This window comes from Asparagus officinalis, chromosome 1, assembly GCF_001876935.1.
Source record: "Asparagus officinalis chromosome 1, Aspof.V1, whole genome shotgun sequence".
NCBI lineage: Eukaryota > Viridiplantae > Streptophyta > Magnoliopsida > Asparagales > Asparagaceae > Asparagus > Asparagus officinalis.
In genome coordinates this window covers 9,903,191-9,918,604 of record NC_033794.1, presented here as the reverse complement: position 1 = coordinate 9,918,604, position 15,414 = coordinate 9,903,191, and the positions used below count along the sequence as shown (strand labels likewise).

General features: G+C 35.9%; 2 protein-coding genes across 2 annotated transcripts in view; one reads left to right on the top strand and one right to left on the bottom strand.

Moving 5' to 3' along the window:
• On the top strand, nt 2,232–9,138 carry LOC109849035 (altered inheritance of mitochondria protein 32). Its single transcript, XM_020418804.1, has 5 exons — nt 2,232–2,713; nt 5,392–5,477; nt 5,577–5,882; nt 6,027–6,110; nt 8,468–9,138. The coding sequence occupies exons 1-5, from the start codon at nt 2,339–2,341 to the stop codon at nt 8,880–8,882; spliced, it is 1,266 nt and encodes a 421-aa protein (XP_020274393.1). The 5' UTR covers nt 2,232–2,338; the 3' UTR covers nt 8,883–9,138.
• The window catches only part of LOC109849023 (serine/threonine-protein kinase D6PKL1-like), a 4,513-nt gene continuing 273 nt past the window's right edge, over nt 11,175–15,414 (bottom strand). Inside the window, exons 2-3 of the mRNA XM_020418793.1 lie at nt 13,607–14,709; nt 11,175–12,313 (exon numbers count right to left, since the gene is read on the bottom strand). Of these exons, the coding sequence (XP_020274382.1) occupies nt 11,401–12,313; nt 13,607–14,574 (1,881 nt within the window). The 5' untranslated portion in view covers nt 14,575–14,709 and the 3' untranslated portion in view covers nt 11,175–11,400. The remainder of the gene's footprint in view (nt 12,314–13,606; nt 14,710–15,414) is intronic.

The window sequence follows — 15,414 nt, the reverse complement described above, 5'->3', positions numbered from 1 at the left end:
TTTAGTGTGTTTATAGGTTTAAATTTTTAATGTGTATTTTATAAATTTTGAATTTTAGGGGTGTTTTTGCAATTTCTAATACTTATAAGATGTTTTTTCCAAAGTCAAAAACCTTTTAATTTTTAGCTAGCATATGTTTTTTAGATTCCTCACTAAATTAAAATAAGTAAAATTTATAATTTTTAAAATGCTTTAATAAAAATTTAAATTTATAGGAGTGTTTTTGTAATTATAAAAACTTGGAGAATATTTTTTACAAAGTCCAAAAAGTTTTTAGGTGCTGGCTAGCATACGCTTTTTAGATTTCTCTATTAACTGAAATAAGTAAAGAATTTAAATTATATGAAACATATCTTTTTATCCAATAACATGTTAACTCACATTATGAATATAATAAATCATTTTGTTACCAATTCAAAGAAGATATGATAATTAGAATAGATTAGGATAAAAATATAATATTCAAAAAAAGCTAAGCGTAATATAGACCATAGAAAAATTTTCCCGAATTTGTACTTTTAAAAGAAGTATATGATTTATAATAGTTTTGACTTTTTAGCAAATAATGTTACGTAGGTTAATATTCACGATTTCCTAAGCTATAACCCCATAATTTTTTGTCATTTTTACTCGTTTTGACCCATAGGAAAATATTTTCTGGGTCAAAATTTATGATCTCGTGAGCTCTTAATTTTTAGTTTTTTTAGCTTTCGGCAAAAAGTTTCATGGAGACCAAAATCATGATTTCCTAAGATGTAAACCATGATTTTTGTAATTTCTAAGCACGATCACCAGCCGACGGTAGATTTAATTACTTCCTTTGACGTGGAAAAGTTAAAATTTCTAGAAATAGGATTTGAACAATACTTTAATAGTCAAAATTAGTTCAATAGCGAATCAATCACGCTACTTCAAGGTTTGACAATAGTAATTTATTAGATGACAAGGATCATGATGCCATCTTGAAATCCAATTTGAAAGTATACTGGTATAATCATGATCTCAGATCTCAATTATGCAAATAAAAAAATTGAAATTATTGGCGGAGAAGAAGGGACATCAAGTAATTAATGTCTATATATTTCTCTCTAAGCTGTTCATTATGCATTACCATAATTGTTTAGCAATTAGCATGACAGTTTATATGTTACGTGATCTGCATACTTTTTTTTATTGTTATGGAACTTGATCTACGTAACATTTGAGTCTATAATTATTTCTCTTATATTCAAGGGTTAATTGTGGATAGATCGCCAACGGCATTGTTTGGTAAAGGACTAAAGAGAAGGGACTTAAGGGGATTTAAACTCTTCTTAACCATCTAAACGGGTTAATTTGTTCAAAGCGTTAACAAACAATTTACAAGGGTTAAAGTTAGTTAACCCCTCATTTAGAGGGGATTAACAAATCCGCCTAAAGAGGAGGGTTAAGAGTTACTGTTTCCGGAAATAAGAAATAAAACTTTCAAGAAAAATTTAGGATATTTATGGCAACCAACTTCCTTAACCCTTCTTCATTCGCCAAACACAAGGGACTTAATCATTCATATTGACCGTCAAAATCTAAACGGAATTAAATTATTTTTAACCTCCGTGAAGGGTTAACTAAGTTAATCATTCTCCTCAATCCTTACTCTCTTAACCACCATTACGTATAGTTCTAATTGTTCGGATAAACTCCTAACAGTGAATTTTTTCACCCTTGAAAGGAGTCAAAAGTTTTATAGAGACGGACAAATCCCCTACAATTCTATTGGTCTTTATCCTCTCAGTAGCAAATTATTTTGGCTTAAAAGGGAAAAAAGAAAAAAAAAGTTCACTAAGAAAGCCCATCCGTTTTGATAAATTACTATTTAGGAAATGTAATTGCATTGCGAGTACTACAAATAACAAACTATTTAGGAGAGTGCTAAACCCCAATTAGAAGCCTTAAACCCTAAAATTTTATGTCCTAAATAGTCAGGGTTGGCAACCCCGACTGTTTAGGAGGGTGATTAGGCTGACGTGACGAAAAACGAGTCGGTTTTGATAAATAAAAAAAATAGGTCGATTTTAAAAATAAAAAAACTAAAGTGAGACTGTTTTGAAAAATTGTTGTTGGGCAATTCGACACGAGGTGTATCCGCAATTAACACAAAGAATAAGGTATGTAAGAACTAATTACAGGCCTCAAAGTGATCGAATCCAACTCCCCAGTAGCCAGTCAATCAAGGCGCTTATTAAAAAAGAGCAAAAAAAATCCCCGCTGCTTTCTCCCCTCTCTCTCTCTCTCTCTCTCTCTCAAGTCCCCCCAATCACCGTTCTCTCTTCGAACCCAACCAAATCTAAACCCAAAAACAATGGAGAACCCCACCGCTTCATCATCGATCTCCCCACCATCTTCGTCCCCAATCACCTTCTCCTCCTCAACCGAACCCGACCCATCATCAAACCCACAACCCACCAGCGCCTCCAACAGCCTCACCAACAGCAAAGGCGGCATCTTGAGTTCCTCAGAGCAGACAACCAACAACGATGCCGAGTTCGGGTTTCAGCGGGCCGAGATGGGCCAGGCCTCGCTCGTGGGCACGGTCCAGATCTACGAGCGGCATCTCTTCCTCTGTTACAAGACTCCTGGGGTCTGGCCCTCGCACGTGGAGGCGTCGGAGTCTGATCGGCTCCCGAGGTTGCTCGCTGCTGCGCTCAAGAGTCGGGTCAAGGATATCAAGAAGAAGGTGAGGAGTTTTTGGGTGTTGGGTTTTTGTTATTTCCTATTTGTTTGCTTCTTGAGGGGTGAAAGATTCGATTTCGGATTCTGGATGAATTAATTACTGGAGCGAAAATTTTTTTTTTGAAGGAAAGAGGGGCAAGACGTGATTTTGGATGAGGACAAGGCATGATAAATCTAGTTATTATTACTATTATTATTATTAGCTTTTGTTTTGATTGTGAGATGAAGTTGGAGTTTTGGATGGAATGTTTATATGTTAATGGGCTAATTTGTTTAGGATAAAAGACTATTCTTTGATTGGAATTTTGTGTGCGAGTGGATCGAAGGGATAGAAATCTTTTTTATTATTATCTGTTTTAGGAGAGATTTGTCTTAATCCCGAGATTTATCGCAGCTCTTTTACGAGTGTTTTATTACAGCAATCATAAAGCTTTTGTCCTGAATATTTGCGGTTGGATACATGCCTGTTTTTCACTGCTCACTCCTTTAAGGACCACCTCTTATGTTAGTTACATTTAACTACTCTTACATCCTTTTTAACTCACTCAAAGCCTGGCTACATGTTCATTTCGGCGTACGTCAACCAACTTTGTTTATATGGACAACATCCTTAATTGCAGGATCACGGTTGATATATTAATCCTAGGCAAGGTATTAAATATAGGATATCGAGGAAATATTGGACAGTCAAAATCCGTATCGTATTGCAAATATTGGGGAAATATCATAAATATATAGTAAATAACGGAGTGCCATATCGAAGGATGTGCATATATAATATAATATCCTAAAATGCAATTTAAGCATACTTAATAAAATCTGTGCATATAAAAATGTAATTAATATATGTTTAAGATCATTAACTAATTATAGAAACTTACTTAGGGAAAACGGCCTACTAGAATTTGCTTTAAAACTTCATAGGGCTAAAATTTTTGCTATAAAATATAAAAGAAATTTTGCAGAACTATATTGTTTTGCAACAAGCTATATAAAAGGACATATCGGCCATGTTAGGGACAATCACCAAAAGTTACCAAAAGGGGTAAAAGATATTGAGCCCATATCATTTTGCAGCAAACTTTATAAGAGGATACATCGGCCTATCTATTGGCTATATCAGGGATATTTAGAACAATGATCCAAAGTAGCTAAAATGATAAGCTCTAGTATTGCTTGAGCATATGTAAATTAATCCTAACATTGTATGTATACTTCATATATTCAACTTTTGTCAAGCTAATTTTTAGTCTTTTGCATCCAAGGCTTTCCTTCACATTTCTTGTTATGAAACTATGTCATTTCATCAACTATGAAATACCATCTACAAGCATGAATATTACTAGAAAGTTCATTGATCACTGGTGCAAATAGATAAGGACTAGATGTGAATCATCGATGCAAACCTATGATGATATTGAGTATTTTTTTTATCTCCGGTATCTGTTTGCTGCTAGTACATCATTTGTAGTCTTTAATGGCATATATATAACCATTACACACCTTTTTTCTTTTCTCCCAATTATGAGAGGACTATCATAAGATCTTTCAAAATTAATGAAAACTATGTTTTGTCCTTTTCTTCCTTAACTCTTAATTAGTTTGTTCACAAGTAAGCATCTTCGATGGTCAACCAAAATCCTTGAAAGAAAATCAAAATTGAGTTGTAGACATTCACTTCTTTTCTTAAACTTATCTGTGTTATTATCTTCCACGCTTTTGTTGTTTGGATCATAAATTTGCATCATGACTTGTACGACTTTGCATTTCTCATTTATTCTTATACTCTTAAGCTATTGTCAGGTCACGGTCCGCGATGCTCCAATCAGTACACGCTCTTTAATTTCCAGAATTTTATTTAACATCTGCCAACTTATACTATCACGTTATGTTCCAGTAGATTCCAAATTTCAATTAAAGATATTAGATTCTATAAGTGTCAGTTTCCATTTTTTAGAGCATATCTAATTTCATAAATTATAACTTCTTTTGAATAATATCCATAGCTCAATTGTGTCTAAATCACTTTTCCTAGCTTATCTTTTTGTGGAATTCTCATAGATCAACTAATGGGAGTGGTTGGATCATGTGTTCGCAATAGTGGGTATAGCCTGGTTGGGTTTATAAATATTCATGAACAAGAATATATAAGGCATATGGTTAAAGAAGTTCAAGAGTAGACGTGGTATGTATGGTTAAATAAGCTCAGTTCTGAGACATTATTATGAGTTTTCTTCTTTTGGGTCATAGTGAATTTTCAACAACATAAAATAGAAGCAGAAAGATGCATGAATTGATATTGAGAAGCAGAGTATATCGGTAAACAAAAGGAAAAAAAGAAGAGCATCAAATTTTTGAGAGATTGTGATGCTTAGGACAGATAGATGAGTCCATCAACTAATGTCATCAGGTATGTTCCTTCAGATACATGCTTCTGCTAATACTGCATGCTGCTACTATTGGCTATTACTTGCTCCTGCTAGTGCTTTCTGAAGCTGGACTTGTGTTATTTTACTCTTTAAGTATAGTGTTTTGTTTCTTCATCCCTGTATACTTGTTTTTCTTTCTGGAATTCTTGGACCATTGCATGCTGCTCTTTATTATTGATTGATTCGGATCATGATTTTGTTTCATTCACCAGGACTGTTTAACTTTTTCTTTTTTTTTCTCCTCTCTCTTCAGACTCGCTTGACCATATGTGAAGGAGAGGATGGCACTGAGTCATCAAATGGAGATGTGCTGATCTTTCCGGACATGATCAGATATAGGTCAGCTGTCACATCATAAACTTTTTACTGAGTGCTCCGGAGTAAATTGTTCAACACCTGCTAAAACTTGGCATGCTATTGTATTTCATTGATTGGCAGGCGTTTGACACACTTCGATGTTGATAATTTTGTCGAAGATGTGCTTGTAAAGGAGACTGAGTGGCTTCCTGGTGCTGGCGAGGTACTAACAGGTTCCTATGTTTTTGTTTGCGCTCATGGAAGCCGAGATCGAAGGTGTGGTGTTTGCGGACCTGTTCTTATTGACAAATTTAAGGAAGAAATAAGCTCACGCGGTCTTCAGGGGAATGTGTCTGTGAGCCCTTGCTCGCATGTTGGTGGCCATAAGTATGCAGGAAATGTCATAATATTTAGTCAAAATGCACATGGAGAAGTGACTGGTCATTGGTGAGAAGAACTTTCTTCGAAATATCCGAATTGTTTTTAATTTTAATAACGTGTTTGTTGCATTCCTTGTTATGTTTTCTGGTTAAATCTGCTCTTTTTCTTTCATTTGACTGTAACTATTGGTTATCGGGCTTGTATGGGCAGGTATGGATATGTTACTCCAGATGATGTACCTTTACTGCTTGAACATCACATTGGGAAAGGAGAAATTGTTGACCACCTTTGGAGGTACTATGCTCTTGATTTGTCCTTTGCCACATGAAAGTTTTAATCTGCTTTGGACATAAACCTCTTTCAAGTAGAGTTTCTAATGAGATGTCCGGCAGTTTTATAGTGAACTTTAATGCTTATTCTTTCTAAAGGAAACCATATTTCCACATATGAGCATTTGTGTGCAAGGTTTTAAATATTGGATATCGTGAAAATATCGGATGACCAAAATTTATATCGGATTGCGGATATCGGAGAAATATCGGGGATATGTGGTAAATATCGGAATGCCATAATGGATATTTGCATATATAGTATAATGCTTTAAAATGTCATTTGAACATACTTAATGAAATCTAAGCATATCAAATGTAAATAATATATGTTTAGGATCACTATTCAACCTTGTAAAACAAACAAAAGTACAAGTCAACGGTGCAACATTTAATCTGGTTTATTAGGGGAAAATGTCATTTGATATAATAGGAAAAAATCATAATATCTCGCCCAAAAATTGCTAATCACGGTATGTTGTTTTGTGACAAGCCATATAAAAAGATATATCGGTCCACATATCGGCCATATCGGGGGTATATCGCCCAAAATAGTCAAAGAGTGGTGAATGATATTTAGAGATCATATCGGTTGCGACAAACCCTGTAAAAGGATATATCGGGCCATGTCGGGGATATTTAAAACAATGTTTGTGTGTACACACGATTCTACATGCTATTTTAGCATGAGAGTGCATAGTTGATTTCTTCATTACAATATGCTTTGCTATTAGTGATATTTATTCCAAAATTTGCTCCATAGGTACTAAGGTTGTGTTTGGCAACTTTTCATAGAGCTAGACTTGTGTTTGGCAAAAACTTGCCCAATTTCTTTTAGTTTAGTTTCCCTTTCTTAACTAGGTTAGGATTGGACCACCTCTCACCCACTCTGGATCAATCCTAACATGGTTAGGGAATTAACATGGTTAAGGGGTTATTGCGGAACACACACTAAAATTCTGTATTTCTTTCATTTAGTGTAAAGTTCAATTGGATCATAATTGTGCAATTAGAAGACATGGGCGAAAAAAGTATAGTAGAAATAAGAATGTTATGATGATCTTTTAGATATACCTAAAAGATCGGTAAGGATGAGTTCACATGCATAGGACGCCAAAGGTTTCACCTATCAAGATAAAATGAAAGAATCAATTGGGATTGTTTGATCATGTAGTCATGCACAATGGATTCCACTAGATGCATTGTTAGGTGAAGTGACAAGATTATAGATAATAGTGGCAAAGGGGAGTAGATCTAGAGGGTGTTTGGGGGAGTGATGGGTGATGCGGCGAGGGCTCTGATGCGAAAGCTGGAGAACTAAAAGAGAGGACTTAGATAAATATGTTTTATGCCCAAGGGCTTTACACCCCGGTGAAGAATAATCTTCACATCTAAGGGCTTCGCACCCCACTAGAGAATAGGAATCACACCAAAAGCTTTCACACCACACTGGAGAATATGCTTTACACTTAAGGTCTTCACACCAATCAAGCAACTCACATGCTCGACAAAAGATTTCATATCTCAAGATCTTTCCATTATTATTCATCATCATATTTTCCTCATGGAGGATACATCGTATTTATAGAAAAGAAAAACATCTACACATTTAAGAAAGGAAATTAAAATCCTAATCAAATCAAAACCTACTAAAAGTAAAAGATGCAATCAAATAAAATTCTAACTAAACTAAAAGCACGTATCATAATCAAATCTTAAATAAATCCTAACTTAAACATAAGATTTCAAAGAATAAGATCAAACTCTAATAAAATCTTTATCAAATCTTCATCAGAATCAGATATTGATCCGTGAGCTTATTTTTAGAAGATTTTTTTTTTTTACGTTTAAGCTATGTTAGCTTTTGGTGGCTCTTAACTTTTTAAGCTATATTAGCTTTTAATGGCTTTGGGTTGAGTGGTTATTTTTTCGTTTAAACTTAGCTTATTTGGATAAAGCTTATAAGATTGTTTTTAAAAAGTTAAAAAAGCATAACTTTTATTAAATAGGCTTAAAAGCTAGCTTATTGAAATTTTACCAAATATGTAGATATATGCAAAAGCTTAGCTTAAAAGCCACCACAAAAAAAAAGCTTTGCTAAATACCCTCCTAAAGGAATATGGTTGGAAGCAATTGAGGACGTACTAATAAGTAACTTACAGGAGGATAACCTCTAATAGAAATTAACTTACTAGAGGATAATCTATGACAGAAATGAATGGAACAGTAAGAATAATGTAGCCAAAAATTTCAGATAGAGGCTATGTTGTTGTTTAAAATTCTAATGGAAAGGTTAAATACCATTGTATGATCCAACCGCAGGGGCCAAATGGGTTTATCAGAAGAGGACCAGAAGAAAGCTCAGCAACTCAGACTTCAGCTTAATGGAACAACCCAAGAGAAGGTTTCTCAAGGACCAGTTGAAGCAACTGAGAGCATCGCTAACGGCTCAGCACTAGAGGCATCTGGATGTTGCCAAGGCCGTGGTAATGTCAGCTGTTGTCAGAATGGGACGGCGGAAGAGAAACTTGAAAAAAATTGTGAAGACGAGCAAAAGGCTGAAGATGGCGTCACTAAGAAAAGCAGCAAACAAAGCAAGGGTAAAGCTCGGAAGATTTGTGGCGGTCCCAAGTGGTTTCAGAGCTGGGAACGCGAGGACACGTATGCAGCTCTTGCTGTTGTTGCAGCTGTGGCTTCTGTCGCTGTTGCCTATAGTTGCTATCGGCAGTTGAAGTGAGATGCTGCGGATAAAGTCTGTCTATAATAATCACTCGAAGTTTATACTTACTGAGGTATTGTAATTCTCTACTTAGTATTGTAAGAAAATAATAATAATAATAATAATAATAACATAGTTGCCTGCCAACAATGTAGTTTTGTTATTTATGTTTTTTTTAGTTGGAATGATAAACATCTGTATACAGTATGGATGAATACTCTTGTACACAGTGTTATGTCTAATTTATGCTAGAAATGTTTGAAAGACTTTCATAGATGTGTGAACTATGTTGATAATCCTCTTGTGATTGTACGGCGTGATTTAGGGAATTTATTTGCTGCTAATGAGACGGAAACTTTTGTTTGCGGTTGAATAAGGGGCTGTTTGGAAAGAGGTTTTTTAGGGGGAAAGGGCTGGAAAGCCTGCCAAAACCCTGCCAAAAGCTTTTGGCAGGCTTTCCACCCAAATCGCCTCTAAAAGAGGCGATTTTATTTAGAGGCGATTTGGGTGGAAAGCCTGTCAAAAGCTGCACTTTTGGCGGGCTTTCCCCTTATCCAAATCGCAAACAAACAGCCCCCAAGTAAATTAGTGGTAAAATTCTGAACTGTTCATAATGGTTCTACATACTTTGATGATTTAACATGTGACAGATTGAATTGGGGCCTGAATTACAATTTTGATCCTGAGAACAAATCATAGCAGTTGATGAAGAGATTTTACTTATTCCCTTGTCTATTGGTTTAAGTTAAACAGCACTTGAAGGGTTTACATGACTTTACACTTCATACTCTTATCTCAAGTAAGAGATTGGCTATTGGTTAAGTATCTCAAGTTAGATAGCATTTATATACTCCTATCTTTTTTTTTTTTTTTTTTTTTTTTTAGATACACTATTGTTTTTTTTTCTGGGTAATTATTAGGAAATCCCCTTCAAGTTTGACAATTTATTATGAAACCCCGTAACTGTTACTTTTTTGTCACGACACCACCAGTTGTTAAATAAATTGTTATTGCAACACCCATCTCTCCTCTCTTTACATCAAATCCAGGCAACTATGGCCACTAACAAATAGAAAATTAATAGAACATCAATGTAATCTCTTCAACCCCTTGATTTTAGACTCTATTTGGTGTAACTTTTGAGTTTCAAATATGTCTTGCCTTTGCGAGAAAGGAAAAGTAAATTAAGAGGAAGAAGAAGAGGGTAGTTTTTAGAATATAACTAGAGTTTAACAATTTTTTTTAACAACAAGGTATTTTGTAATGGAAAATAATAATAGTAAATTAGTAATATTAGAGGGTTTCATAATAAATTAGGGGCACACCCTCTACCACACTCCCAACCACACCATCTCTCTCGCTACAGTGCACGGGATCCAAATGAGATTTTAAAAATTAAAATCTCATGTGGGCCCCGTGCACTGCAACTGAGAGAGGTAGTATGGTTGGAAGTATGATAGAGGGTGTGCTCCTATCTTATTATTTTTAAAGTTGCACCTTACCACTTTCTTAGTTACCTACAAATATCCATGTGACATACCAAAGGAGAAACTTGAAGCAAAAAATAACTTTGAAGCGAACTCTAAAATGTTCCTCGTGAAAATTATTTTTTTTTCGTCACGCAAATGAAGAAAGAAAAAGAAGGAAGCAAATGAGATGGTAGCCACTTCTTTTTTCTTCTGTCGCGATCTTTAAACAAATGCATCCAATAATGTCTTTTTTTTTCACGCAACTTGATCAAATCTGACTGGCTAGGGTCTTATTCTCATCCAATCAGGTCTTTGTCTTGGATTTTAGCTGCCGCTGCTGTTACTTTGATTCTTTTGTTCCTTGATCACAGATCTCACTCGTCATAAAAAGTGTTGTCAATATTGGATTCTCTGTGTGAGCTTCAATGCATCCCATTTCGGCATTTTCATCTGGGTTATTACATTATGTGCCTCAGAAACGAGGAAAAAGTATCATATAGATTGCGGTCCATGGCAGATGTGCATTTAAGGGATATTGATCCTCGGTACAAATCACGAAGTTTATCATTTAGGTGTACATTTAATGCCAAAGTAGTAGTTCAAGTTCGGGTATTGTTCCTTCAAATCTCATGGACTTGAGGAATTTGGAGTTCTTTCAATAATAAAAACATAACTGATCTCTTGTAACAAACAGTTAAAATTGTGTTCCTCTCCCAAGTAATTCCAATACTGGAAGCAGCACAATGGAAATAACCAATACAAAGTTTCAATGTTCTTACAGAAACTTAAGCGGGAAGAATACTTGATTTTGCTTTACTTCATTGTGAATGCAAATAGAGCATATGAATCAAGGGAGAAAAAAGCCCCCATCTTTGAATCATATCGTAAAGATTAAAAATATTTCAGAATTCATTGAGGAATACAGACCTTAAATTTGAATTTCTCCCCGTAAAAAGAACAGCCCTCACGAAATCTAACATTTCCACATGAAAACTAAGCTGCTGTGATGCTGAGAAAAAGATACAAGAAGCTCCACACCTTCCATATTTAAAGAGAAGGATCAAGCACTAAAAGAAATCAAACTCCAGATAGTTATCAGGTGCTTTCTGATCACCAACAGCAACTTTTTCACCAGAAGATTCAGCCACAGGTGCTGCTACTGTCTGAGTCCACTCGATCTCCACAGGTTTTGGGATCTCTGGAGGACTTGCGCACCGTATCAAAGCCCAGTTAACTCCCTCAAAGAACGGGTGCTGCTTTATCTCTGTAGCCCCCCGTTTATATGCCAACCGATGCTGTGGCTCCTTCACCAGCAGTCCTCTTATCAGGTCCCTCGCTGAAAAGCTCACCATTGGTGATTCAGGAAACCTCAATGGCTGCCCGACTACATTAAACAATGTAGCTCTATTGCCCGAACCCTTAAAGGGAGTCTTACCAAACAAAAGCTCATACAAGAAAATACCAAAGGTCCACCAATCCACTGCACTCCCATGGCCCTCACCTTTGATGATCTCAGGAGCTAAGTACTCGTGAGTTCCAACAAAGGACATTGAGCGTGCATTGGTGGGTTCTGCTATAAGCTCAGGCAACGGGCTGACTTGGTTACCTATTTCAGGTTTGGGCTTGGACTTGGGCTTAGTTTTGTCTTTCTTTGATTTGGAAGAGAAGAGCCCACGAGGAGAGAAGCATGTTGTGGGGCCCGCGCAGGCGGGTTGGATGCAGGAGGGGGGCTCGATACAGGCGGGCTGAGCGCAGTAGACTGGAGCGGGATTTATTGTGGTGTGGCGAAAGGAGTCGGAATTAGGGTTTGAGGATTTGATTAGGGTTGGACTGACTGCACAACGAAGAGAAAGGTCGAAGTCAGAGAGCATGATATGGCCATCTTCACGGACGAGGACGTTTTCGGGCTTGAGATCTCGGTAGATGATGCCGAGCATGTGAAGGTATTCTAAGGCTAGAAGGACCTCCGCTACGTAGAACCTGAAATTTGAAGGATGGAGGGAAATGGTTAAAATCAAGACTATGTGATGCAAATTATAGAGATGAAATGGAGAATATTGTCAATGTAAAGAGGAGGGTGGTGATGATAACTTGTTCTTGATATATCTGTTCCCCATGAAGTGATGTACGGTAATTTTTCTCCTGTATTGTAGTTACTTTGCTTACTAAACTAGGATTATGTTCTGACTCCTGGGCGTATATATCGTTCATTTAGGTTTACGCATGTAGTCCTTAACAAGTTTAGAAAAGAGTTGCAATGCCTAATATATGTCGAAAGAGTTGGAAAACATTGGAAGAATGCTCCAATCATTTATTAAGTGCCAAAAGGGGTATTTACAGTAAACTACAAAGCAACACTAGCAAAGTGAAGACACGTTTGTGAAGCGTCGGAGACATCTAAGAGTATCAAAGAAGAATCTTTGATAGTATATATCCAGCATGGTTCATCATAAAGACGTCCCTAAACCAAGAATTTGTGCAAAAATTCTAAAGTGAGCAAATCCTTGAGCAATCAAATACTTATGAGTCTGTGGTATTGTCTTTTTCGTGTGTAAGAAACAAAGAAATGATATAGAAACGAAATTTGAATGGTCTTGTGTAAAAGCTAATTACACAGATCAGATATCAACTCCAATGTTAATAAAACATCATCAATACACCTACAGGTCATGCACTACGCAAACTTAACCCTAGCACAACTATCTTGGCATCAAAATATCTCATATATAGAGCAACATTTTACCCTCAACCATATTTCATAAAATATCTACTATCTATTTTAATTTTCTATAGAAAATTTGTGTTAGTTAAAAATAGAAAATCATTGATCTTGGCCTTTGTCATGAATTCAATTTCACATGACAAGGAAAACTCAGCCATCTGACTAGAATGATTGAATGTGGAACTGCATTTGTTTATGAATTATACTAGAGGCTTCAGTAATCTAATGGTTCTGTTAGAACATGTTCTCAATTGTAAATGGCAAGTTTCCTGATGGTTAATATGCTTTATAAACAATCAAACTATCTTAATTGGTGTTCTCTCATTTTATCCTCAGTTGGAGCATGTTACAATTTCTTGCGAATGCACTCATTTCATTTGCTGTAAAAAATACATCAAAATGATAGAATTAATACATAATCTAGCCTAGAATGAAAGGCAAGCCCCATAGGAATATAGAAGATTCACAACATGTTGACAAGTGAGCAAAATATAATCATATAACAAAATCAAATATTAATTAAATAGAGATCAGGTCAAAGATATGCGTACTTTACAGCTTGTTCTGAAAAATGCTTCCCAGGTTGCCTCTGCCGAAGAGTATGTAGATCTCCACCCGGGCAGTATTCCATTACTAAACATGAGAATTTATCAGTCTCAAAATGAGTATATAATGTCGGAAGGAATGGATGATCCAAGCATTGCAATATCTCCCTCTCAGTTTGAGCCCTAAGAAGCTTTTTCCGGCTTGCCAAAGAGCCCTTGTCCATGACCTTCATCGCGAAACAACTCTTCATTCCGCTCAACTCTGACAAATATACACTACCTATATCACCACAGCCCAACCTCTTTAATAGCCGAAAATGATTTAAACCAAGAATCCCTTCTCTAGCTCGAACCATTTGAATTGCTTCCCATTTCGAGTCGTTTGCTTTATGGGGTTTACTAACGCTACTCAAACTACTACATGAGCTCTCATCACTGATGTTACTGCTAGTACTGGGTCGGCACATGCTACTCTTTCCACTTCCACTAAAATCAGCCCGATCGCTGATTTTAGCACCTCCACTGGTTTTTGTCAGGCTACTGGTTCCATCACTAACTTTAGCAGAAGCTGAGCTATCCTTTACACTGTTCTGCTCAAACTTTTTCATTTCTTGGTCTTCATTGACTTCCACAGAATCTTCTTGTTGAGAAGACTGTTTTATACTTTCATCAGAAGTAGGTTCGGAAGAACTAGTAGGCTTGGAAGAATTATTATCAGATAACGTGGACAAGGTGTCAGCAGACCCTTTTGGACTGTAATTGGGTTTTTCGCAGTCTAATGCCTCAGTGGCAGTGTTCTCTGGTGTATTTTGATTACTGGGTTTTGGCAATTCTTTTGGTTGCATAGGTACTGACTTGCTTGGCTTAGAAATTTGTGAAGGTGAAGGGTTTTGAGAACCAGCCTCTACTGTTTGGTTGATGGTTGTTTTGAAATTTTTATGAGAGGTGGGTTTTTGAATAGACTTTGAAGCCATTGATGTAATCGATATTTCTTTATTTGTCTCAGTGTAAATCAGCTACCAATAACCTCCAAGAACTAGGACAAACTAAACACCAATTCATTTCTGAGGTAGACTCAATCAATACTAGATCCATCCAAGGAGGGGACTCTGCAATTAAATAAGAACTCGGAATAATCATAAATTAAGCAAGAAAAACAGACCATAGCTTTCTCAACATAACAATATGTCAATTAATAGAGGAAAAACCAGAAACATTGTCCAAAACTAAGACGTAAACAAAGTAATGACTGGAAAAATGAATAACTAAAGAAGAAAGCAACAAATGAAAAGAAATACAATTCCATCTTGGATGTAACTAATCAAACCATACAATTTGATCTAATGACAAAACCTCATAGGTCTAAGATCAAAGAAGCAAAGCAATATTCATTAATGTCTCAAGATCCAACATGCAACGCAATTAGTTTCTCACAACTCTCCCATCAATACTTACATGAGTGAATTATTTTGCATAAGTAAAAAAAGAAATCATTAAACATTTGAATTGGGCATGGAAGTAATTACAGATTATGAAGTTAATAAAGGACTAGGAACAAAGTAGATCCATACAATCACATCAAGATCCAATTTTGCCCAATAAAGAGGAAGATGAACCAGAACCCATCGTAGAAAGATGAGAAAAATGTGAAATCAATTGATCAAGATCAAATTTTTGGGTAAAGGGCAATAATCAAACTACTTCAAACTATCATAAACGCAAAAGTTAAAAGATTTCATGAATGCCAACATAGATCTCATCATCATAGATCCAACAGAAAATTGCAAACAATTAGAAAAAAAAACATAAAATGA

What these genes read in the sequence shown, in the direction of transcription:
- LOC109849035 (XM_020418804.1), top strand. Translation starts at nt 2,339, where the DNA reads ATGGAGAACCCCACCGCTTCATCATCGATCTCCCCACCATCTTCGTCC. An exon ending in TCAAGGATATCAAGAAGAAG is followed by an intron (nt 2,714 to 5,391) that starts GTGAGGAGTTTT and finishes CTCTCTCTTCAG; the next exon opens with ACTCGCTTGACCATATGTGA. An exon ending in ATTGTTGACCACCTTTGGAG is followed by an intron (nt 6,111 to 8,467) that starts GTACTATGCTCT and finishes ATCCAACCGCAG; the next exon opens with GGGCCAAATGGGTTTATCAG.